Source organism: Siphateles boraxobius, unplaced genomic scaffold (assembly GCF_051911475.1).
Source record: "Siphateles boraxobius isolate OS27281-9 unplaced genomic scaffold, OSU_SipBor_1 66, whole genome shotgun sequence".
Classification (NCBI taxonomy): Eukaryota; Metazoa; Chordata; class Actinopteri; order Cypriniformes; family Leuciscidae; genus Siphateles; species Siphateles boraxobius.
In genome coordinates this window covers 31,435,885-31,462,863 of record NW_027509193.1, presented here as the reverse complement: position 1 = coordinate 31,462,863, position 26,979 = coordinate 31,435,885, and the positions used below count along the sequence as shown (strand labels likewise).

The 26,979-nt window shown below is 46.2% G+C and overlaps 1 protein-coding gene across 1 annotated transcript in view; it reads right to left on the bottom strand.

The window, feature by feature from the left end:
- Window positions 1–26,728, bottom strand: part of LOC143722286 (Fc receptor-like protein 5) — a 30,692-nt gene extending 3,964 nt beyond the window's left edge. Inside the window, exons 1-6 of the mRNA XM_077213607.1 lie at window positions 26,568–26,728; window positions 23,661–23,696; window positions 22,815–23,081; window positions 22,614–22,742; window positions 11,337–11,507; window positions 10,975–11,256 (exon numbers count right to left, since the gene is read on the bottom strand). Coding sequence (XP_077069722.1) covers window positions 10,975–11,256; window positions 11,337–11,507; window positions 22,614–22,742; window positions 22,815–23,081; window positions 23,661–23,696; window positions 26,568–26,598 — 916 coding nt within the window. The 5' untranslated portion in view covers window positions 26,599–26,728. The remainder of the gene's footprint in view (window positions 1–10,974; window positions 11,257–11,336; window positions 11,508–22,613; window positions 22,743–22,814; window positions 23,082–23,660; window positions 23,697–26,567) is intronic.
- Between the last annotated feature and the right edge of the window lie 251 nt (window positions 26,729–26,979).

Here is a 26,979-nt window from a genome sequence, read left to right as displayed (position 1 = left end):
TGTTAATTTGCACTGCCGACTGTTTATTACAGTAACAACTGTTTACATATGCATGTTGCATGTAACTATTTAATTGTAATATGCAATTTCACTGCACTTTTACTCGGATAGCTTGTGTCCATACTTTATTTGCACTACTTTAAATCTATTGTTATACTGCTCATCTTAGCCTAATTTATCACTTTATATATTTGTCTGTAAAATTCTGTTTATAGTAATAGTCATCTGTATATTATGTTCATTGTACATACCTATCTTTAAAATTTCTGTTTATAGTAATAGTCATCTCTATAAATATTCAATACATACCCATGTCCTGCACTTATGCAACCATTGTAGGCTATAATTCTGCACTTGCTGCTATTGTACTTCTGGTTTGACCTAAACTGCATTTCGTTGCGTTGTACCTGTACTTTTGTAATGACAATAAAGTTGAATCAAATCAAATCAAATCAAATCAAATATATTTATTGGACCAAACGGTTGGATTGTCTTCTAAAGTTAAGAACTTGGGTTTTATGTTTGATAGCAATCTTTCTTTTGATAATCCCATTGTCTGGTTTTTTTTCTGTTAAAAATGTTGCCAAACTATGACATATGCTGTCTAATGGTGAAAAACGAATTCATTTGTTCATGACCTCAATACCAGATTATCATAGTGCTTTGTTCGATAGATGTCACACAGGCTCTATAGGAGCTCCCTTACTAGATAGATCCTATAAAAATGATCACATCAGCCCCGTTTTAACATCTCTAAATTTGATTTAGACTAAAATTGAATTTGACTGATATTTTTTCAGTTTGTTGATATTTTACAGACTCAAAGACTCACTATAGATCACTGGGGGGTGGGTTATATATATATGCTTCGCGCTCAAGTGCACGCATAAAGCTTGCCGCAAAGCACTGGCAAAAGTAGCCTAATGATTATGAATGTGTCAGGATAAAATAGCAAATAGACATTTTAAGTGTTTAATTATAATAATAATGTTTATTAATAAAGTATTGAGATCACTTATTGAGATCACGCGTTCTTTAAGATCACTAAATTCGAGGCTTCTGGTCATTCCTAGGATATCTAAGTCCACTAAAGGAGGAAGGGCGTTCTCACATTTAGCTCCAAAACTCTGGAATAGCCTTCCTGATATTGTTCGAGGCTCTGACTCGCTGTCCCAGTTTAAAACTAGATTAAAGACGCATCTCTTTAGCCAAGCATTTACATAATGCTTACCTTTTATACCACTGCTGAATCAGATCAAATGCGTTTAATATTATAAAACTTGTAGAGTCTGTAGGTTATTTGTATAGGTTGCATAGTATTTACAGTCATTACGTTCCTGTGTATATTGCATGAATGACGGGTGGTTGGGTAGATATTGTGTTTTGCGGTAGGTGGTATGCCATACGGAACCGTTGCCACTGAACCTGCTTTAACGACGACAGTGGGGCTCGACAGCCTTAGTCTAACGGGTCGGCGCGTATGGTTGGGCTGCGGAGAGATTGTGAGATTGTGGTTGGGTCTCAGCAGCAGGAGGGATGTAGAGGTCAGTAAGCAGAGTGGGGGACGGAGGGGGGTGACTCTGGGACGCAAGAATCACTGTCTTCATGTTTTTTATCATTTACGCCCGTGTTATGGAAATCATTATGAACAGCAGCTACGCTAATTATTTTCCCTTTTTGCTTTTCTGCTGTTATCTCGGGACGTGAGTCCCGAGAAAAACGGCGTTCGTCAGCTCCAGTTTGTATCCAGCCTTTCACGGAGACTTCAGATACCCCAATCACAAAGTCTGTGAAGAGACGACTCAACACCGGCGATATGGACCCTCTATGGTGGACGGCACTGATCCTCAACAACTCGTCTCAACACCGGCGTGATTACTTGGACTTCCAAAAGATGTAAATGGATAAATATTCTAAATGTTCCGATCCAATCTGCCTTGTAATGCTGCCCGAATCATAAATCATGCACTGTTCCTTCGTTGGCCAGAGGAGAACTGGCCCTCCGACTGAGTCTGGTTTCTCCCAAGGTTTTTTTCTCCATTCTGTCACCTGATGGAGTTTTGGTTCCTTGCCACTGTTGCCTTGGCTTTTGGCTTGCTTAGTTGGGGACATTTAATATTCAATAATATTATTGATCTGCCTTGCTTAAGGTGGACGTTGACTCAATTTTCTTTTAGAAACAAACTCTGTTATATTATTTTCATGTTATCACTGTGAAGCTGCTTTGATACAATCTGTATTGTAAAAAGCGCTATATAAATAAAGGTGACTTGACTTGACTATTGAGTGATGGCAGCAAAGATGAAGTTGATACGCTCACTACGCAAGCTGCGTAGGGCCCCGCAAATTACTCAAGGACCATTAATTTACATTAATTGAACATTAATTAAACATTAATTAAACATTAATTAAACATTAATTAAACATTAATTAAACATTAATTGGGGGGGGGGGGGGCATGAGAGTGAATTGCGGGAACAACAATCAGGTAAACTTGTGTTCTCTCCTCTCCAAGTTCGATGTCAGCAAAAAGTTAAGTTTATGCGCATTTCTATTATGTTTTTTCGGTCTTGCTAACCTGGCTGGGCAGGCAGGCAATGCATCTCTTGCATCACTTTGTGCCTGACAAAACTGAGAGTAAAATACAATTATTTATTACGTTTGTTTTTGATGAACGACAAAGTGCAACGGTGTTTGTTACTGCAGCTCGCAAAGTATCATAGATATGGGAAAGTAGAACCGCGTCGCGTGTTTACATATGCGTTCATATGCGCGTACACGAAATGAAACGTGCATTTTTCATGCAGAAATATATGTGGAGACTAGACATACTGTACAATTATTTGCGCGAATGATTGCACTCCTCATCAAAGTACACATTATACATACTTTTAAAACAATACACTGATTATCTAGTCTCAGTCAATGTGTAGATAAAAACTCTAAACAACTGCACTAATTATGCAAGATGGAAAGCAATGTATTGACAATTTGACATTGACTGACTATTGATTTATAGGCTATATTGAATTTAAAATGTTGACTAGCTAGCTGGACATACTGGTCAATATGGATGCACATCCCTCAGTAAATAATAACCATAAATCAAGAATTTCTTCAAAATGCATAATAATAAAAAAACTTTAACATGCTATGGCAATTAAGCCATTTTAGCTTTTATTCATTCACATTTTATGCATTTTTGATATCAATAATGTGTTTACTATTTGCAATGTGAATTCTTGATTATTTTTACTAGTAGGGCCCCTTAGTTACATTTTTATCTACCAATGTCTATTTTTGATATCAGGAATTACATGTTCACTTGTACAAAAGTTAATTCTTGATATCAATGATGTCATCACTCATAGGGATTATTGATTTCTGCATCACTAGTTCACTAGTTAAATATTACAAGAGCCAAGCCATAGTATAAATAGTATTTTATATTTGAAAATGTATAAAAGGAAATTGGGAGCCAGTTTGAATGGGTCTGATGCAGCTTATAAAATTAGTTATCTATAATTTGCAGGTGCTATGCTTAAGTTTGTCAGTAGAGGAGATGCTGGATCATCATCAGCCTATATTCTATAGAAATACTCTATTCAATAAATATTGTTTGTTTGAACTCATTCTGTTCTATATTGTTGTACTTATTATTTGACTGTTTTGTTTAAAGGAGGGAGGATTGTATTGGGAGCACTGAAGTGTCAGGTGTGACTGTGTGGCAATGGCAAATGGTTTACATAGCTCACGGCGTCACGGGTCAGGTAGAGGGCCCCTTAGCAGAATTTTGCTTAGGGCCCCAGGGAGGTCAGGATCGACACTGAAGTTGACGTTGCTGACTCGTCATCTCCGTAATATAGCTTAGTGAACGTGCATGCCTATAGAGAGAAATGCACCTTTCATTTGGATTACATAATCAGAGAGTATTTGTTTTTGATTCAAATGGTTAATTTAAAAGTAGACATTTTAAGCTTTCTATAAACTTATGTCTCATGTCTGTGAGGCATGTAGTCTATACGTCGAGTTTTGGTGAATTTGTGACATGCTCCAGTTCTTCTTGTAGTCGAAGACAGAGCAACTTTGTGCTCTCAGTTTATTCTGTTCTCTGTCGAGCGTTTCATTTGTCGTGTTGTTGGTCTTGGCAGCAATTATCTTGTCGCAAATATTTCACCCCGTGCTTTTGGCATCGAGTCTGGGGAAATGTAGCCACACTTTTGATCTTTTCCACATCTTTTACTTCGATGGGGGTTGGGACGCTTACACACTAGCCTCATGTGTGAGCCACGTCTCTGAGCGTAACTGGCATAAAATTGTGTTTTTCCTTGAAGCCTCACAGTGTGTTACCTGAATTATAACGGCTCTGGCCACAGCCAATTATGCTGCATGCATATGGGCTCACTGACTTAACCCTAGGTATTGAAATTGAAAGACATTTTTTGATACTCGATGGTATCGAGGCAATTTGGTCTGTGCCTAAAAAGTATCGAACTCGATACCCAGCCCTAATATTGACCGTATAACAACATTTATTATTATAATAGATCTCCAGTTTTTAATCGTATTACGTCAATACACACACACACACACACACACACACACACACACACACACACACACACACACACACACACACACACACACACACACACACACAGTCACACACACAGTCACACACACACACACACACACACACAGTTCCCTTTCAGTCGATAACGTCGGACGTAGTCGACGCCGACTGAAATGGGATCTCGCTAGAGAGCCTGTCTTCTTCGAGTACTATTGAACGAGCCAATGTAATTGGCGTGCGTGATTCGCATCACACACTCCGCCCCCGCGGCGCGGGTATAAATACGGAAGTGGATGCACGCACTAGTTGCCTTTCGCTTCGGAGCCGATCGTTTGATGTCTCTGAGAGTGCTGTTGTCTACAACGAGCGAGTGTGTCGGTGTTCTTCAGGAAGACTCTCCCAGTGCTGGTGTTCTACAGCGCGAGTGCAGCGGTGATCGCGAGCTTTGAGCTCTCAACTGCTGTTTTAACAGCAACAAATTTCTAGATGTTTGTGTGTGTTGATGGCTGGTTAGAGGGCGGAAAAGTGAGTGCTTCACTGTTTCAGTTCTCTGTTCAGTGTTGCCGCGGTCATTCCCCTGTGTGCCCCGGCACTGGTGACGGTCCTATTTTCTGAAAGAGCAACACGGGTGCGTTTGCGTCTTTTTCAAGATGTCATTCCGCCCGTGCGTTTCTGTGTGCGGTCGTTCCCTGTCTCTCTCTGATGGTCACAACTGTTGTGTCACGTGTTTGGCTTACAGCACGCTGAGACAGCTTTTGTGGACAGCTCATGTTTTCTCTGTGGGAACATGACTGTCGCAGTGTTGAGGGCGAGACTCGCCTTCGTTCGCGGAGAGCGAGTCCCCATTACCATGCCCCACCCTCGGGTGCTGTGTGGGATGGGTGACCGGAGGATAGTGTTGGATGTCCCGCCCGGTAACCATTCCCTGTGGGCTCCTCACTCCTCCCTTCCACTGCAACCACTGGAGCCTCCTGTGTTGTCTGCTGGTCCATCTGTAATGGGTGGGCCAGCGGTTTCACTCGGGGCTCCCCTGGAGGACAGGACGCCGATTGCAGCATCGGAGGGTGAGCTGACTTCTAGAGATGATGACTCGGCTGCATTGTCTCCCTCCGGGAGTTCAATGTTGCCCGAGCCGGATCCAGAATTATCAGCTATGCTGAAACGGGCCGCCGAGGCTGCCGGGCTCGAGTGGAACCTCCACCGTGTCCCGTTCAGTCTCGGTTGGAATCTGGAGTTTGGTATCTTGGGGCGGGCCGCGCTGGTTCTCAGCTCGCCGCCCCAGTGCCTTTCTTTCCCGAAATGCATGGAGAGCTTATCAGGTGGTGAACAGCATCTTTCTCTGCCAGAAACTGCCTGACTAGCTTTTCCCCCTCATTACCCTTGATGGAGGAACGGTGAAGGGTTGCGAGGTGTCCCTCCATTGGAGCGGTCTGTCGACACAGGTGCACCTGTGTCCGGCGGCCGCTGCCTTTTGGGGGGATCCTCGTATCCCCCCTAAGGCCTGTGAGTTTCGTCTGTTCCGACGGGCAGAGCTTACAAAGCCTGTGGGCAAGCCCCTTCCTCTTGCGTGCCATGGCGTTGCTGCAGGCTAGGGCACCCATGGCATGCACGAGGGTAATCCAGACCGTGCGCTCATAGGTGAGCACCGCACTACATCCGACCTCACCCTCCGGGGTACGGGTGTCGTAGCGTGCGTGATCGGTCTGGCGATGTCCACCTTGGTGGTCCAGTAGCGCCTTCGTTGGCTCAGCCTGGTTGGTATGGCGGATGCGGACAAGGTTCGGTTCCTGGTCTCCCCAATTTCCCAGGTTGGGCTGGTCGGCGACGCGGTGGAGAACTGCATCAAACAGTTCTCTGCCGCTCAAGCGCAGACGGAGGTCATCCGGCACATCCTGCCCCGGTGGCCAGCTGCTGCCTCCACCCGCCGCCGGTGGCAGCTCCTCCGCCTGCTCGTCGCCGTGGGCGTTCTCCGGCCGCCGCTCCTGCTGGCCCTCCGCAGCAGCCTCCACCCAGGCCTCAGCATGGAGCCGGCCGCAGTAGAGACGCCCAGCCCGCTCCAGGCGCTGCCAAGCCAGGTGGCAAGCGACAGCGAAAGCATTCCGGAGCGGGCCGCCCAGGAATGGATGAGATGCTCTTGGAGTGTGACGATCACTCCCTCCCCCCGGGTGAGGGCCGGGTGGAGCCTTTGTTTGTGTGTGTGTCTGTTCCGCCGCTGGCTCCCTAAAAAAAAAAAAAAAAAAAAAAAAGCGGAGCAAGCGGTACCCACACTTCAAAGAGAGAGCAATTTCATCTGTTCCTGGGTCCCAAGTGGGCCAGTCTGGCGGGTGTGACCCTGTATAGCCTTACACCCCTCAGCTCCCCATTGGTCGCCAGCAGGCAGCTTGGTGCGTTCGAGGACCCGGTCATCCGCCTTCTCACGCGCCCCCTGCCGCTTGTGGAGACAGGTAAGTGTTGCACAGCACACTAACACCTCTCTCTCTACTTTGCTGCCCCACCTCAGGCTCGGCTACCCCGCTCAAGTCAGTGATAGTCATCACATTAGGTGTTGAGCAGACGTGCTCCTGAAAATTCAGTGATATTCATCACACCGAGTGTTGAGCAGTGCTCCTGACTTGTGCGTGCTTATCTTATCCTGCTGGCGAAGGATTTGATATAGCCGCTCCTCCAGCCGGTACGAAGGCCAGTTGTAAACTCGTTCTTCGTGCTACTAGGGGGTGGGTCGTGACCATCTTGGCCCAAGATTGGTCTGCAGCTTTGACCTGAAAGACAGGTGCTTCAGATCTCTACCTCCCGCACCGCAGGCCATCCTGTGTGTTGCGTCTAAGGGTGGAGTAGCAGTACAGTGTCCTTCCCCTCGAGTGCTCCAGAGCCCGTTGGGTCGTCAGGTCAACTGGAAGAGAGTAGTCTCGCCCACGGGCTGAGTATCTCTTTCTTAGTTTTGGAGAGGTACTCGGTCCAACATGTCTCTCCAATGAGAATGTGTTCAGCTGGTGTTGAAGTGAGAAAGGGTCCCACTGAAAGAACTTTCAGAGGCTCCTGGGGTATATGGTAGTCGCAGCCTTCGGCTTCCTCCATATGTGACCGCTTCAGCGCTAGCTTCACGATCGAGTCCCGAGGTGACCGTGGCAGAGCAGCTCACCCTGTGTGACTATAGTTCATCCCGGTCTGCTGCCAAACCCTCTTCAACAGAGGGGCCATGTACAAAGGGCGTGTTTTAACGGGGGCCTGGGCGACCCCCGACTACACGGGCATTCGTGCCTCGAGTTGTTAGACATTGCGACCGTTGCGCAAGCTTCCCCTGCATGTCACAAACTCACCCGTCACCTCCTCCTTGGAGTCAGACGCTTCTGAGGGCGCCTTGTTCCACTCCTCCCGCTTACTCAATCGTGCCGCCATCGAGCCTCACGACAGTTATAGCCAGGGCAAGTGGAGACTCCATCCCCTGGGTCCGGCTGGGTCATGACCATTCCGGGGCCGCTCAGTTGCCCCCCCGGTTTTATTTTTCCGCCAGTGTTTGGGTAAACCGAGCGGACTACCCTTGGACAAACACTGGGTCTCAGCTGCCCCAGGGGCCCGCAGAAATGCGTTTAACCCCAGTGAGCCTTCTAAAGGTGACTGCGACTCATGGTCGCCTTGCGCCTGCAAGTCAGTGAAATCATCACTCTTCATGTTGAGCAGAATTGCTCCTGAAACTCAGTGAAGTTCATCGCACTCAGGTGTTGCAATGCTCCTGTAGCTCTGTGAGTTCATCACAGGTAGCTCAGTGAATTCGTCACACGCAGTGCTGAGCAGAAATGCTCCTGGTGCTCAGTGAAGTTCTTCGCACTCAAGTGTTGAGCAGAAATGCTCCTGCAGCTCAGTGAGTTTATCACACTCAGGTGTTGAGCAGTAATGCTCCTGAAGCTCAGTGAACTTGTCACACTCAAGTGCTGAGCAGAAATGCTCCTGTCGTTCAGTGAAGTTCTTCGCACTCAAGTGTTGAGCAGAAATGCTCCTGAAGCTCGGTGAGTTTATCACACTCAGGTGTTGTGCAGGAATGCTCCTGAAGCTCAGTGAACTTGTCACACCCAAGTGCTGAGCAGAAAATGCTCCTGAAGCCCTGTGATCTTCACATGTTGTGTTGAGCAATGCTCCTGTCTTTTGCGCCGTCGCTTGCACCTACGTGCCAAGTCAGGAGAGGAACAGGTCTTCATAGTTGCCCCTTATTGGCCCAACTAGACCTGGTTCCCTTCAACAGCCTTCCTGACTTCCCCTGAAAACTCTTTCGGGGACGGGGCACGATGGCACACGCGTTCTTCCCCCGGAGATTCCGGGCGGTCTTACATCCGAACGCGGAGGTTCAGGTGACTATCACAAGAACATGTGATAGTTACCATCACTTCTGCGAGCACCCCCTAGAATTGGGTAGCGTGCTTACGCCTTTAGAAGTGGAACCTAGTCGTTGAGTGCGTCTTCTCTCCGGAGGAGATCCTGAAAGCTTTCGATCACTTCAGTGCTCTCTTTCCTGCAAAATGGGTTGCAGTAGGCTGTTTTCCTTCACCCTCAAAATGATGTTGCCTCGGTGTTTAAACGACGCTCATCGTGTTGCAGAGGTATGCAGAAGCACGTTCTGATCGTCGGGTTCCTGAGGAGCAAGGTCTTGTAAATCCTTGTGTCCCTCTTTATCCTCTTGGGCCTTGTCCCTGGTGCGACTGCACTGCAGAGACCGCCCCTGAGCCACTGCAGGCAGTGAGTTAAAAATTCTGTTATATCAGTTCTCCTGCTCGCGTGGTCTCTACTAGAGGGTAGGGACTTGCTCGCTTTCGGTCAACGTATTGTGCCTGGAGTCCGGGCCGGCTAACTCTCACAAGCTGAGACCCCGGCTCGGATTGTGCCCAAGGTTCCTACCTCTCCCGTAATAGGAGCAGGTGGTGAGCCTGCAAGCGCTGCCCTGGAGGAGGCAGATCCAGCCCTGGCTTCTCTGCCCGTTCGCTTGGACGTGTACAGAATGCAAGTCATAGACCTCAGACCAGCTCTTCAAATATCTGTTGGAATTCAGCAGAGAGGGAAGGCTGTTCCATGCAAAGTTGCACTTAGTGCTTGCCTTCATTTCGGCAAAGGTCCGAGGTGCAACATGTCCACTTAGGTGTTGAGCTCCTCTATGATGAGTGTAGAGTGCTCCGCCTGGGCGTTGACGATATGCTTTGCTAAAACAGATTCTAGAGTTGGGGGCTGGACGACACCTAGTTGAACCGCTGCCTCACGTGGGCTCCCTTCTCATGAAGCCAGTTTCACCGTGAGCCCGGTTCAAGTGTCGGCTTGCTGCGCCATTTCCCCTCCTATGGACTGGATACGTGCGCCTTTCTACTCCAGTTGAGTTCCCTTAAAATTGAACCCTGTTGAGTTCCTCCACACCCCTCCGACGTCGGACGTGCGGAACGTCTGGTGTTAGGCCTACCACTCGTAAGCAGTGTGGAACCTGTGTTAGGCTGGGTCCATATGTTGCGGTCCCTTCGGTGACCCCATATGTGTATTCTTCCACGATACGGCTCCCTGCGGGGAGCCCGTGTCTTCCCTCGGCAGAGTCTCTCTGCCGTCACTGTCCGGTGTGTCTCCCCCCGTCTTAGGCTGGAGCCACCCCAGTGACATTCCATATGTTAGACTGCCCGGTTTCCGCCCAGTTCATATGTGTATTCTCCACATTACCTCCCTCTGGGTTGGATGTGGCTCCGCAGCGTCCCTTCCTTCCAACGTACGGGGAACGCTTTCCCAGTGGTCCTGTAGGAACAGCAGTGACTTCCCTGGCCTAAGCCCTGTCCTTCCCCGCCTTAAGTTTGCGGGGGCACCAGGAGGCTTTGGTTTAGGCACTGGAAGGTGGCAGCGTTAGTGGCGTGTTCAATGGTTGATCCCATTTCAGTCGGCGTCGACTACGTCCGACGTTATCGACTGAAAGGGAACGTCCTGGTTGCGTATGCAACCCACCGTTCCCTGAAGGAGGGAACGGAGGACGTAGTCCCCTTGCCACTACCGCTGGACCACCGCTGACCCCGGGTTACTCTCGGCTCCTCAGCGAAAAGCAACTAGTGCGTGCATCCACTTCCGTATTTATACCCGCGCCGCGGGGGCGGAGTGTGTGATGCGAATCACGCACGCCAATTACATTGGCTCGTTCAATAGTACTCGAAGAAGACAGGCTCTCTAGCGAGATCCCATTTCAGTCGGCATCGACTACGTCCTCCGTTCCCTCCTTCAGGGAACGTCGGGTTGCATACGCAACCAGGACGTTATTTGTACATATAGTTATTTTAGACAAAACTTCAGAAAGGTTGAAGATCCCTGATCTAATGCTTCCTGCACCAATCTGCTTATACATTGTTTGTAACATACCAGTGAAATGAATAAATACATAAATAAAGACTCACAGTGTACAGTGATATTAACATGGTGATAGTTCTCTCCAGATTCAGACTGACACCAGTAAACTCCAGTGTCTGATGTGCTGGTGGATCTGATTGTACATGTAGATCCTGTTTGTGATCCCCGGCGTATTGATGAACAATCTTCCAGCCACCCGCTGTCTGTGTATCTTCTCACTGTCCATCCATCAGAGTTACTCTGGCCCTCACAGCTCAGAGAGAGAGAGACAGATGGGAAGTGTTGAGTTCTGCTGGGATTGATGATCAGAGACACTGGAGGAGAAACACCTGACAAGACAATTACAGCTATCATTTGGAAATTGTCTTTATTAAATATGAATAATCATTTAAACTATGTGTGAACTCACCAGTGACCCACAGTGGTTGTTTGTTGCTGTATGTTGTGTAAACAGCTGTTTTATCTCCCTCTGCTCTGCACACATAAACTCCAGTGTGATTTAGAGTAGCAGAACTGACAGTGTATTTTCCTCCAGCTCCTCTGCTGCTGTCTGAGAGGAGCTCATAATCATTCCTGCTCCCTGTATAAAGTGAAAATTTGTAGATTTCACTTTAAGGAACGTCCTGGTTGCGTTTGCAACCCACTGTTCCCTGAAGGAGGGAACAGAGGATGTAGTCGACTTCGACTGAATGCGGATCGCATCAGAGAGCCAATGTCCTTCAAGTAATATTGAGCGAGCCAATGGAATTGGCGTGCGTGATTTGCATCACACATTCCGCCCCTGCGGCGCGGGTATAAATACGGAAGTGGATGCACGCACTAGTTGCATTTCGCTGAGGAGCAGAGCGTAACCCGGAGTCAGCGGTGGTCCAGCGGTAGTGGCAAGGGGACTAAGTTTCAGTCGATAACGTCAGACGTAGTCGACTTCGACTGAATGGGGATAACCATTGAACACGCCACTAAAGCTGCCACCTTCTAGTGCCTAGACAAAAGCCTCCTGATGCCCCCACTATTTTAAGGCCGGGAAGGACAGGGCTTAGGCCAGGGAAGTCACCGTGTTCCTACAGGACCACTGGGAAGCGCTCCCGTACATTGGGAGAAAGGGGCGCTGCGGAAGCCACATCCTACCCAAAGGGAGGTAACGTGGATAATACACATATGAACTGGGCGGATGACAGAGCAGTACGACATATGGAATGTCACTGGGGTGGCTCCAGGCCAAGACAGGGAGATACTCACCGGACAGTGACGGCAGAGAGACTCTGCTGAGGGAAGACATGGGCTCGCTATAGGTAGCCGTATCGTGGAAGAAAACACATATGGGATCACCGTAGGGACCGCAGCATATGGACCCAGCCTAACACAGGTTCCACACTACGAGTGGTAGGCCTAACACCAGTCATTCTGCATGTCCGAAGTGGGATGGTTGTGGAGGAACTCAACAGGGTTCGGTTTAAGGGAACTCAACTGGAGTAGAAAGGCGCACGTATCCAGTCCATAGGAAGGGAATGGTGCAGCAAGCCGACACTTGAACCGTGCTCACGGTGAAACTGGCTTCATGAGAAGGGAGCCCACGGGAAGCAGTGATTCAAACCAGGTGTCGCCCAGCCCCCAACTCTAGAAAATCTGTCAGCAAAGTACCCTGACAACGTCCAGACGGATCACACACTCATTAAAGCGGAGCTAAACACCTAAGTGGACATGAGCATCTCGGAATTTTTCACCGAAATGAAGGCAGCCACCATCAGTGGGCCAACTTCGCTTGGAAACAGCCTTCCCTCTCTGCTGATTTCGTAACAGATAAGAGCTGGTCTGAGGTCTAAGGCTTGCGTTCTGTACACGTCTAACCAATATTAAGCGGACGGACAGAGAAAGCCAGAGCTGGGTCTGCCTCCTCCGGGGCAGCGCTTGCAGGCTCACCACCTGATCCTATTACGGGAGAGGTAGGAACCTTGGGCACAATCCAGGCCGGGGTCTCAGCTCGTGAGAGTTAGCCGGCCTGTACTCCAGGCACAATTCGTTGACCGAAAGCGAGCAAGTCCCTACCCTGTAGTAGAGACCATGCGAGCAGGAGAACCGTTTTAACATAATTTTTTATCTCTCTGCCTGCAGTGGCTTAGGGGCAGTCTCTGCATTGCAGTTGCACCAGAGATAAGGCCCAAGAGGATAAAGAGGGACGCAAGGATTTACATTACCTTGCTCCCTCAGGAACCTGACGCTTCCCAAGCTTCTGCATCATGATGTGCGTCAAGAATACAGAGGCAACATTATTTTGAGGGTGGAGGAAACAGCCTGCTCCAACCCATCCTGCAGGAAAGAGAGCACTGAAATGATCTAAAGCTTTCAGGATCTCCTCACGGAGAGAAGACTCACTCAACGACTAGGTTCCACTTCTAACGCGTAAGCACACCACCTCTTTCCAGGGGGTGCTCGCAGAAGTGATGGTAACTACCACATGTACCTGTGATGTGACCTGAACCTCCACGTTCAGTGTAGGACCACCCAGAATCTCCAGGGGGTAGAACGCGGGTGCCATCGTACCCCGTCCCTGAAAATGTGTTCAGGGGAAGTCAGGAAGGCTGTCGATGGGAACTAGTTAGTTCTATGCCAATATGCCAATAAGGGGCAACTATGAAGACCTGCTCCACTCCTGACTTGGCACAGTAGGTGCAAGCGACAGGCGCAAAAAGACAGGAGCACTGCTCAACACTATATGTGAAGATCACTGAGCTTCAGGAGCATTTCTGCTCAACACTTGAGTGTGATAAATTCACTGAGCTTCAGGAGCATTTCTGCTGAACACATGAGTGTGAAGAAATTCACTGAGCTTCAGGAGCATTTCTGCTCAACACTGAGTGTGAAAAGATTCACTGAGCTTCAGGAGCATTGCTGCTCAACACCTGAGTGCGATGAATTCACTGAGCTACAGGAGCATTCCTCCTCAACACCTGAGTGCGATGAACTTCACTGAGTTTCAGGAGCATTTCTGCTCAACATGATAGTGTGATGAATTCACTGACTTGAGCAGGCGCCAGGCGACGAAGAGTCGCAGTCACTTTTTAGGAGGCTCACTGGCGAAACGCATTTCTGCGGGCCCCCGGGGCAGCTAAGAGCCAGTGTCTGTCCAAGGGTCGTCCGCTCTGACAGAATAAATGCAACTTGCAGGGAGACGAAACCGGAAAGGCAACTGAGTGGCCCCAGAGTGGTCATGACCCAACTGGACCCCAGGGGATGGAGTCTCCACTCACCTTGGCTATAACTGTCGTGAGGCTCGTTGGCGGCATGATTGAGTAGACCGGGAAAGAGTGGAACAAAGCGCCCTCAGAAGCTTCTGACTCCAAGGAGGAGGTGACGGGTGAGTCGTGACAAGCGAGGGAAGGTCACGCAACGGTCGCGATGTCTAACAACTCGAGGCAAGAATGCTCGTGCAGTCGGAGGTCGCCCAGGCCTACTTTAAAGCACGCCCTTTGTACATGGCCCCTCAGTCGGTGAGGGTTTGGCAGCAGACCGGGGTGAACTGTAGTCACACAGGGTGAGCTGCTCTGCCACAGTCACCTCGGGACTCGATCATTAAGCTAGCGCTGAAGCAGTCTTCATATGGAGGAAGCCAAGTGGCTGCATCTACCATATGCCCCAGGAGCCTCTGAAAGTTCTTTCAGTGGGACCCTTTCTCACTTCTATATGCACCAGCTGAACACACTCTCATTAGAGAGACGTGTTGGACCGAGTCCACCTCCAAAACTGAAAAAGAGATACTCAACCCATGGGCGAGATTACTCTCTCCCAGTTGACCTGAAGACCCAACGGGCTCTGGAGCACTCGAAGGGAAGGGATCTGTACTGATACTTCAACCCTCACGCGCAACACACAGGATAGCCTTCGGCGCAGAAGGTAGAGATCTGAAGCACATGTCATTCAGGTCGGAGCTGCAGACCAATCTTGGGCCAAGATGGTCACGACCAACCACCTAGTAGCATGAAGAACGAGTTTGCAACTGGCTTTCATACCGGCTGGAGGAGCGGCTACATCAAATCCTTTGCCAGCAGGATAAGATAAGCGCGCACAAGTCAGGAGCACTGCTCAACAATAGGTGTGATGAATATCACTGGATTTTCAGGAGTAAGTCTGCTCAACACCTAATGTGATGATTATCACTGACTTCAGCGGGATAGCTGAGCCTGAGGTGGGGCAGCAAAGTGGAGAGTGTGGTGTTAGTGTGCTGTGCAACACTTACCTGTCTCCACTAGCGGCAGGGGGCGCGTGAGAAGGCGGATGACCGGGTCCTCGAACGCACGAAGCTGCCTGCTCTCGACCAAGGGGGGTGGGGGGGTGGGGGGGAGGTGAGGGGTGTAAGGCAATACAGGGTCACACTCGCCAGACCGGCCCTCTTGGGACCCAGCAACAGATGAATTTGCTCTTTCTTTAAAGTGTGGGTACCGTTTGCTCCGCTTTTTTTGGGGGGGGGGGGATCACCGGGGGGGGATTCTCCGCCGCATCACCGACCAGCCCATCCTGGGAAATTGGGGAGACCATGAACTGAACCTTGTCCGCATTCGCCATACCAACCAGGCTGAGCCAACAGTGGCGCTCCAGGATCACTGAGGTGGACATCACCAGGCCGATCGCACACGCCACGACACTCGTGCCCCGGAGGGCGAAGTCGGATGCGGTGCGGTGCTCACCTATGAGCACACGGTCTGGGCTACCCTCGTGCATGTCCACGGGTGCCCTCGCCTGACAGACCTTAAGCAACGCCATGGCACGCAAGAGGAGGCGGCTTGCCCACAGGCTTTGTAAGCTCTACCCGTCGGAATGGAAGAAAACTCACAGGCCTTAGGGGGGAGACGAGGATCCCCCCAAGAGGCAGCGGCCACCGGACACAGGTGCACCTGTGTCGACTGACTGCTCCATTGGAGGGATAGCCTCGCAACCCTTCATCACTCCTCCATTAAGGGTAGTGAGGGGGAAAAGCTATTCAGGCAGTTTCTGGCAGAGAAAGGTGCCGTCCACAACCTGGTAAGCTCTCCATGCATTTCGGGAAAGAAAGGCACTGGGCGGCGAGCTGAGAACCAGCGCGGCGCGCCCCGAGATACCAAACTTCCAACCAAGACTGAACGGGACACGGTGGAGGTTCCACTCGAGCCCCGCAGCCTCGGCGGCCCGTTTCAGCATAGCTGACATTTCTGGATCTGGCTCCGGCAATGTTACACTCCCAGAGGGAGATAACACAGCCGAGTCATCATCTCCAGAGGCCAGCTCACCCTCCGATGCTGCTATCGACGTCTTATCCTCTGGGGGAACCCCCATTGAAACAGCTGATCGGTCCATTACAGAGGGACCAGCACACTCAACAGGAATTCCAACAACTGCGGTGTGATGGAGGAGTGAGGAGCCCACAGGGAATGGTTACCGGGCGAGACATCCATCACTATCCTCCGATCACCCATCCCACACGGCAACCTGGGGTGGGGCATGGTAATGGGGGCTCGTGCTTCGCGGACGAAGGCGAGTCTCGATCTCAACACTGCGACAGTCATATTCCCGCAATGAGAACATGAGCCATCCACAAAAGCTGCCTCAGCGTGCTGAACATATAAATATATATATACATATTTATATACACATAAATAGCTCAAACACGTGATGCAACAATTGTGACCGTCAGAGAGGAAAAGGGAACGACCGCATCCAGAAACGCACAGGAGGAATGACATCTTGAAAAAGACGCAAACGCAACCGTGTTGCTCTTTCAGGAAATAGGACCCGTCACCAAGGCAAGGCAAGGCAAGGCAAGGCAAGGCAAGGCAAGGCAAGGCAAGGCAAGGCAAGTTTATTTATATAGCACATTTCATACACAATGGTAATTCAAAGTGCTTTACATAGAAGAAATTAAAATAATCAAAAGAAATCAGAATAATTAAAACAGTTTAGAATAAAAGATAAAATACAGAAATCAGAATAATTAAAACATAAAATAAAATACAGTGCAAACAGTCGGACGAACAGTGGCACAGTGCTCATTCAGTAAATGCACAGTTAAACAGATGTGTTTTGAGTCTGGATTTGAATGTGACTACTGTAGGAGCACATCTGATCTCTTCTGGAAGCTGGTTCCAGCTGCGGCTGGCATAGTAGCTAAAAGCAGACTCGCCGTGCTTAGAGTGAACCCTTGGTATTTCTAGCCGATGTGATCCTAATGATCTGAGTGATCTGTTGGGTTTATATTCACTGAGCATATCTGCAATGTATTGAGGTCCTAGGCCATTGAATGATTTATATACCAGTAATAATACTTTAAAATCAATCCTAAATGTAACTGGCAGCCAGTGTAAAGACCTGAGGACTGGTGTGCTGTGTTCATATTTTCTGGTTCTGCTCAGAATCCTAGCAGCAGCGTTCTGTATGAGCTGCAACTGTCTTATGGTCTTTTTGGGAAGGCCAGTGAGAAGTCCATTACAATAATCCACCCTACTGGTGATGAAAGCATGCACAAGTTTTTCTAAGTCTTGACTGGAAACAAAGCATCTAATTCTTGCAATATTTTTCAGGTGATAATATGCTGATTTAGTTATTGCTTTGACATGACTACTGAAACTAAGGTCTGACTCCAGAGACACACCCAGATTCCTGACTTGATTTTTAGTTGTTTGACCCCTAGACTGAAGGTATGCGTTCACCTTGAGAACTTCATCTTTGTTTCCAAACGCAATGACTTCAGTTTTGTCTTTGTTTAACTGAAGAAAGTTTTGGCACATCCAATTGTTTACTTCATCAATGCATTGGCAAAGGGAGTCAATGGGGCTGTAATCGTTAGGCGATAGGGATAAGTAGAGCTGTGTGTCGTCTGCATAGCTATGGTAAGCGATTTGGTTCTTTCTCATTATTTGGCTCATTGGGAGCATGTACAGGTTGAATAGGAGTGGCGCAAGAATTGAGCCTTGAGGGACTCCGCATGTCATGGATGTCCACTCAGACTTATGGTCTCCTATACTCACATAATAACCTCTGCCTCCTAAGTATGACCTGAACCATTTTAGGACTATCCCAGAAAGCCCGACCCAGTTTTCCAGCCTGTCAAGAAGTATTTTGTGATCGACAGTGTCAAATGCAGCACTGAGGTCGAGTAGTACCAGCACTGATAAATTGCCTGTATCAGTATTTAAGCGAATATCATTTATTATCTTTATGAGCGCGGTCTCTGTACTGTGGTGCGGTCGGAAACCAGATTGAAAATGGTCAAAGTATCCATTCGAGCTTAAGAATTTGTTCAGCTGATTGAAGACAACTTTTTCAATGATCTTGCCTATGAAAGGAAGATTTGAGATCGGTCTATAGTTGTTTAATATGGTCTTATCCAGATTGCTCTTTTTCAGGAGGGGCTTGACAACAGCAGTTTTCAGGGAGGTCGGAAAACTCCCAGAGAGAAGTGAGGCATTTACCACTTCTAGGAGATCTGCTTCTAAGCTGTGTAACACATTTTTGAAAAAAGATGTGGGAAGTGCATCAAGGGCGCAGGTTGATGTTTTTAGTTGCTGTACGGTTTCTTCCAAAATTTTGCCATCAATTTCTTCTAAATCAGACATAGTGGCTACTTTCTCGTGCTGTTGTCTGATCTGCCTGACACCAGCGCAACTCAAGGATGAGCTGATCACCTTTCTGATATTATTGATTTTCTCAGAGAAGAAAGAAGCAAACTCACTGCACTTTCTCACTGAGAGCATTTCACTGGGAATCTGGCTTGGGGGGTTTGTCAGTCTCTCTACAGTAGCAAAAAGAGTGCGCGTGTTGTTTATATTGCTGTTTATAATATTCGAGAAAAAAGTCTGTCTAGCTTTGCTTAGTTCCTTATTGAAAGCATGGATGCTGTCTTTGTAGATGTTATAATGGACTACAAGTTTTGTCTTCCGCCACATGCGCTCTGCTTTTCTGCATTGTCTTTTCATATTTTGCACTGCTGTTGAGTTTCTCCAAGGTGCTTTTTGTCTGCCACTCTTCTTCCTGACTTTCACAGGAGCAATATCATCAATTACACTCTTAACTTTTGAGTTAAAAGAATCAAGGAGAAAATCAACAGAGTCAGCAGATATGCTTGGTGTTAAAGATATAGCCTTCATAAATAGTACACTAGTGTTCTCATTTAAGCATCTCTTCTTGACAGACACAGATCTAGCTTCAATGGCAGGAGAGATCAATATATCAAAGAAAATACAAAAATGATCAGACAGTGCTACATCCTTAATAACAATTGATGAAATGTTTAGACCCTTACTGATAAGTAAATCTAGAGTGTGTCCACGATTATGTGTGGCTCCATGTACATGCTGAGTCAGATCAAAAGTTTTTAAAACAGTTTTGATTTCTTTTGCCATATTGTTTTCTGCATTATCTATGTGGATGTTAAAATCTCCAGCAATGGCAAAGCAGTCAAACTCTGAGGAAATTGTTGATAACAGTTCTGTTAAGTTCTCAGCAAAAGCTGGAGAGTATTTTGGAGGCCTGTAAACAATAATAAGTAAAATGCGTGGAGCACCTTTTAACACAATACCCAGATATTCGAAAGACGGGTAATTCCCAAATGATATTTGCTTACATTGATAGACATCTTTATAAAGAGCAGCTAAACCTCCGCCTCTTCTGACAGCTCTGCAGACACTCATAAAAGTAAAGTTAGGAGGGGCTGTTTCATTGAGGACTGTTGCACTGCAACTTTCTTCTAGCCAAGTTTCATTTAGCAACATAAAATCCAGGTTGAATGTGGTTATTAAGTCGTTGACTAAAAGTGATTTATTTTTAAGTGAGCGGATGTTTAAAAGTGCTAACTTAACAGTCTTACTTTTTGTCCCCACAGCAATCTTGGTATGTCGTGTAATAGGCACCAGATTAGATGGGTTTGCTGTACGGCTTTTGAAGGCCTTAGACTTTCTATCATGTAATCGAACAGCAATAGAAAAAGATACAGGCACACTGGGTTCCCGCTTGTTCTGTAAACATTTGAGAAAGTTATTGTTATCATAGCGGGGACCCGACACATATCACTGAGAGCTGGTATCAGTTGTTTTTGGTTCACCTCGAGCCGCCGGAGGAGGGTGTGGGCCCTGGCGCTGTGGCAGAGGCCGAAGAGCTCTCACAGGAGGAGGGGGAGGGCGAGCTGGGCCCGTAGGCTTTGGTGGTTGTGGGGCCTGGCGTTTTTTGGTTGGTATCTGGGGGCTCGCAGCAAAAGAGTGGGATAGTCTAGTTCCAGCATGCACCAGTTGTTCCATTTTCTCTGAGAAGCACAGAAGTGGAGATGCTGGAGAGAGTGATAATGTTTCCGGTGAGAGTGATTTTTGCTCTGGTGTTATTGGAGGCTGTAATATGCTGTCCTGGTTTCCCTGGCTGTTTTCCAGAAAGTCGTCCTTGGGTGCTGTATATTGGAGCAGTGCTGGTATGTCACAGTCTGTCTGTGGTGAGCTCTGTGGGCAGGGCTCAGCTGAGATTGTGTCCGTGAGCAGAGGTTGTTGTGGCTGAGTGGTGTTATCACTGTCCTTGTGTGATGTGTCAACCGCATGTCCATTCAGGGGCTGAAGTGAAATCCTGTGGTCATTCATACTGTATCCAGGTGTGTGTGTGCCATTCAGGTTGAGTGGATTGGCACACATTGCAGAAGGATGACGGAGGGAGAAGTAGATATTGTCCTTTAGCACTCTTGAACCAAGTTTGTTTGGGTGGTGGCCATCCTGTTGAAACAGTTGCCTCTGACTCCAGAAAAGATTGAAGTTGTCAATAAAGTTCACTCCTTTTATATTGCAGGTTTTTTGCAGCCATGTATTAAGCCCAAGCAACCGTGAAAACCTGTTTGTTCCTCTTGCTGGGAGTGGTCCACTGATGAATGTTTGAACTTTCAGTCTTTTAAGTGTTTCAAAAAGTTCATTGAAATCCTTTTTAAGAAGTTCCGACTGCTCTTTATGAATATCATTCTTCCCCACATGAATGATGAGTCGATTTGCAGTCTTATGTTTCATCAGAATGTTCTGAAGTTCCCTGTTTACATCAGATGTTGTTGCTTGTGGAAGGCAGCACGTTGTTGTATCCCTGCTATTTATGTTTCTGATTACGGAGTCGCCCACTATCAGAGTCCTGGGCTCGGCTGCACTGTGAGCTGAGTGCCGCTGTCTGCTCGACCTTGAGCCCCAGTTAGCATCAGTGTTAGCTACTGGCTGATTCTGTCTGTGTGTGATCACATTCATCAAATTTGGGGATTCCTCATTCATTAATACTTCAAATCTGTTCTCAAGATGTATAGGCGGTGGTAGGAGACCAGTGTTTGCAGTCCTTGTCAGAGCCGTATTTGGGGTAGAGGATGCTACTGCAGTAATATGTGATGCTCGTGACAATCTGATGTCGCGAGTGCCTTTGGATCTCGCACCCTGTTTGTGCCATCGATTAGTAAAACGATCGGCTTGTTTCTCTACACTCAGTATGGCCTGTCGAGAAGCACTAGATTCATGGGACTCACCGGCTGTATGCTGAGGACGTCCATGACGAAGCTCTGTTGTGTGTTCCGTCTGGTTTGGTGGTCCCGCAATTAACTTTGTTTCAAGAATTGCAATCCTTTGTAAAAGTCTGTGGCAGTTGGAGCAGCAAGTAGATTCCAGAGGAGGCATTTTCTTATCCTTATGAATGTAGGCAGTTGTGTTTTCTCTTCCCCGGAATGTAAGCTTTCAGTGGGAGGCTGGTTGAATAAAATAATTCTGCTTTTTTTTTGTAGTAATCCAAACGTTTGAGCACTGTGCTGATTTGCTGAAGTTAAAATTAGGTGATAAAAGGAGATAAAATATAGAAATATAAAAGCGATAGAGCAAAGCGCGGAGCAGTAAGCGAGAGCGTCCGAACAGTAGCTGAGCAGGAAGTGTTTTTTTCACCAGTGCCGGTGCACACGGGAATGACCGCGGCAACACTGAACAGTGAACTGAAACAGTGAACCACTCACTTTTCCGCCCTCTAACCAGCCGTCAACACACACAAACATTTAGAATTTGTTTTAGAATCAGCAGTTGAGAGCTCCAAGCTCGCGATCACTGCTGCACTCGCGCTGTAGAACACCAGCACTGGGAGAGTCTTCCTGAAGAACACCGACACACTCACTCGTTGTAAACAACAGCACTCTTCAGAGACATCAAACTATCATCTCCGAAGCGAAAGGCAACTAGTGTGTGCATCCACTTCCGTATTTATACCTGTGCCGCAGGGGCGGAGTGTGTGATGCGAATCACGCACGCCAATTCCATTGGCTCGTTCAATAGTACTCAAAGAACATTGGCTCTCTGACGCGATCCCCATTCAGTCGAAGTCGACTACGTCTGACGTTATCGACTGAAAGGGAACTACTATCTAAACTGGGCCTTATACATTACATTTGTTAAAAAACTTGAACCTGAATACACTGGTTTACATTGGTGTAACCCAAATTACTCATTGTGTTTAGGTTGTTTTATTCAGGGTTTGATCAATGGCTCTTATGTTGTTATATATGTTGGTGATGAGGGTTTGGGATCTCAAACTAGGTTTCACTGATTGGAGCCCATGGAAGTGTTGGCCATCAAATCATGTGCTCTACATACAGTTTGTGTCTGGTTTCAGACATATTAAATTATAGTTTTCACTTGAATATAACCAGTTATTTCAGATGAAGCACATTATAAATGACCTGAGACAGTTACAGTGAACCAGCTGAATGTCCAGCCTGTAGAGGAGCCGTTAACCTCACAGATCAGAGTCACGTGATCTCCTTCAGTCAACCACTTCTGAGGAGAAACACTTAAAACTGCTCTGGGAACTGAAATAGAGACATCGCTCATTAATAACATGTTAAACTTGTGTGTGTTTATGAATAGATGATCAAACTCACCTGATACTGTCAGTGTAACTTCATCACTGCGTTGTGATCTGCGTGATCCTTCAGTCTCTGTCCCATAACAGGAGTATTTACCTGAGTCAGACTCAGAAACAAAACTGAATGTGTGTTCCTGTCCTTCACTGAAAACACTGGTTGAACTGTCTTTATACCAGTTGTACCGCCAGCTAGTGACTCCATCACATATGTCACATCTGAGAGTGACTGTCTCTCCTCTGAATACAGGACTGTCAGGTTTAATGGTCACTCTGGGTTTTATTTCTGTAAAACGATAACAATTCACAATGAAAACAATGTGCTGTTTTTTAATGTATGAATATGGTTTCTTGATTACAAAACATACTTGCTAAATCAGGTTAGACTTTAGTGTTGTTCTCCATGTGTTGCCACAGCAGTTTTTGTTAATAATGTTGATGTTAGATTAACTAGCACTATTGTTTCTGACAAGTAGGTGCTGCTGTCACCAAACCAATAAGGACTAAAACCTTTTTTTTTAATAGTAAAAAAAGTGTTACAGAGATGCATGCATCCTGACTTACAATTTTTTAATGACACGTCAACTTTGTTAGGCTGTAAATGGCTAGCATGCGGCCATGAAAATCGACAGTGGTTGTGAAATACAGTCAACATATTAGACTTCAGAAACGGAAATCATCTGTTCTATCTCATCTCAAGACTCCAGCAATATAGACAAAATTTGTGAATAATAGATTAACGATGTTAAAAAGGTAACGTTGTTAAATAGGCAATAAGGAGTATTTAGTCCTACAAATGTAACACTAATATTTATCAGCTTGAAACAGTTAGTGTAGATGAAATATATAAATCAAATATAATCACCTTCAGTGTGTCCAGAGTAGATGTTGGAAATCAGCCCTAAAAACACAAAGACAAAAACTCATTATAGTGTGATCTGTTTTTTATACATCAGACATATTATAACAGTGGCCTATATTCTTCTTTACTATGAAACACCATAAAAGCTCAAATGTTCATATTTCACGTGAGGCTCGTCTGTATGAGTGCAGGTGGTGAATTTATTTGATAGATTCTGCCATTGCAGAGACAACTGTTTAAGGAACTTCAAGCCAAAATTCTGATCACAAACAGAGGAATGAAAATAAACTCTTAATGCCTATTTACACAACTCTATGTCCTATTCGCATCAAGTGCAAACACTTAATGCTGTAAAACGGCTTATAACTTTATCTTATACTTTATGAATTAAACCTAAATTGCAAAACTGTTATGTTTTACCTGATGTTTTTCTTCATGCACATGATTTCATGTATACAATAGGTCTATTGAAATCACTGTACCTTGTGTTATACATTAAAAATAAGGAAAAACAGAAGAATATATATATACAGGTCCTTCTCAAAAAATTAGCATATTGTGATAAAGTTAATTATTTTCCATAATGTAATGATAAAAAATTAATCTTTCATATATTTTAGATTCATTGCAAACCAACTGAAATATTTCAGGTCTTTTATTGTTTTAATACTGATGATTTTGGCATACAGCTCATGAAAACCCCAAATTCCTATCTAAAACAATTTGCATATTTCATCCAACCAATAAAAGAAGTGTTTTTAATACAAAAAAAGTCAACCTTCAAATAATTATGTTCAGTTATGCACTCAATAATTGGTTGGGAATCCTTTTGCAGAAATTACTGCTTCAATGCGGCGTGGCATGGAGGCAATCAGCCTGTGGCACTGCTGAGGTGTTATGGAGGCCCAGGATGCTTCGATAGCGGCCTTAAGCTCATCCAGAGTGTTGGGTCTTGCGTCTCTCAACTTTGTCTTCACAATATCCCACAGATTCTCTATGGGGTTCAGGTCAGGAGAGTTGGCAGGCCAATTGAGCACAGTAATACCATGGTCAGTAAACCATTTACCAGTGGTTTTGGCACTGTGAGCAGGTGCCAGGTCGTGCTGAGAAATGAAATCTTCATCTCCATAAAGCTTTTCAGCAGATGGAAGCATGAAGTGCTCCAAAATCTCCTGATAGCTAGCTGCATTGACCCTGCCCTTGATAAAACACAGTGGACCAACACCAGCAGCTGACATGGCACCCCAGACCATCACTGACTGTGGGTATACTTAACACTGGACTTTAGGCATTTTGGCATTTCCTTCTCCCCAGTCTTCCTCCAGACTCTGGCACCTTGATTTCCGAATGACATGCAAAATTTGCTTTCATCCGAAAAAAGTACTTTGGACCACTGAGCAACAGTCCAGTGCTGCTTCTCTGTAGCCCAGGTCAGGCGCTTCTGCCGCTGTTTCTGGTTCAAAAGTGGCTTGACCTGGGGAATGCGGCACCTGTAGCCCATTTCCTGCACACGCCTGTGCACGGTGGCTCTGGATGTTTCTACTCCAGACTCAGTCCACTTCCGCAGGTCCCTCAAGGTCTGGAATCGGTCCTTCTCCACAATCTTCCTCAGGGTCCGGTCACCTCTTCTCGTTGTGCAGCGTTTTTTGCCACACTTTTTCCTTCCCACAGACTTCCCACTGAGGTGCCTTGATACAGCACTCTGGGAACAGCCTATTTGTTCAGAAATTTCTTTCTGTGTCTTACCCTTTTGCTTGAGGGTGTCAATGATGGCCTTCTGGACAGCAGTCAGGTCGGCAGTCTTACCCATGATTGCGGTTTTGAGTAATGAAACAGGCTGGGAGTTTTTAAAAGCCTCAAGAATCTTTTGCAGGTGTTCAGAGTTAATTAGTTGATTCAGATGATTAGGTTAATAGCTCGTTTAGAGAACCTTTTCATGATATGCTAATTTTTTTAGATAGGAATTTTGGGTTTTCATGAGCTGTATGCCAAAATCATCAGTATTAAAACAATAAAAGACCTGAAATATTTCAGTTGGTGTGCAATGAATCTAAAATATATGAAAGTTTAATTTTTATCATTACATTATGGAAAATAATGAACTTTATCAAAATATGCTAATTTTTTGAGAAGGACCTGTATAACAAGCACACATATGTGTGTGTGTGTGTGTGTGTGTGTGTGTGTGTGTGTGTGTGTGTGTGTGTGTGTGTGTGTGTGTGTGTGTGTGTGTGTGTGTGTGTGTGTGTGCTTGTTATACACGTGTATATGTGTGTGTGTGTGTGTGTGTGTGTGTGTGTGTGTGTGTGTGTGTGTGTGTGTGTGTGTGTGTGTGTGTGTGTGTGTGTGTGTGTGTGTGTGTGTGTGTGTGTGTGTGTGTGTGTGTGTGTGTGTGTGTGTGTGCTTGTGCATTTTACTACAAGGCTGGGCTTCTTAATTTAGTATTACTATTTCAGTCTTAGTCATTTTAGGTTTAGGCCAGCATAGATTTATTTGCTCACTATTTCATACAAAGAGATTTCTTTCAAAGGAATAAAGCTTTTAAAGGATCTACTCAAAAAAGTGCAAAAAATATGCACTGTTTTAACCAGTGTATAAGCAACTGAATGTTGACATCACTGCCGGGATAAATGTATTTGCAATTACTGTCAACCACAGGACCATATTGAAAGTAAATCAATTAAATAGAACATTGAAAAGATGCAAAAAAATTCAACACGAGAAAAAACATTTTTGCTGCATTGCGTCTAAATGACATCAGTCCATTTATTCTGGAAGCAGTTTTGAAATCCAGTGCCTTAGTGAAGTTTTATGTTGGATAAAGGTGTCTGTCATATGTATAAATATAATGTAATGTAAAATCCACTGACATACAGCGAAAGAATACATACAGAGAAAAACAATACTCACAGAGCAGAAGAGGATGTTGACAGAGCTTCATACTGACTGAATAATGACAGATGGTTGAAGACACAGACTACTAGAACCTTAAGACTTAATCTACAATATGAAAGGCCAAAAGAGTTTCTAGAACTGACGCTCATCTGGTTCTTTCATGTAATAATGGTACTGGCTTTAATAACAAATTCATGGAAGTAAAAATAAAAGCAGAAAGTAGTGCTTAACAGAAACCACACCACGAGTATTGCATAACCTGCGGCAACAGAAGTAAAAGTTAAAAGTTGCCCAATTCTGCGTGGAAACAATGGACGAGGCAACCCTTGCCTGAACTCATCTCTATCTTTTACCAGATCTCTGATACCGGGCGATTTACAGTATATCACCTGATTGCTTAATATTTTAAAGGTTGTTGCATAACTAT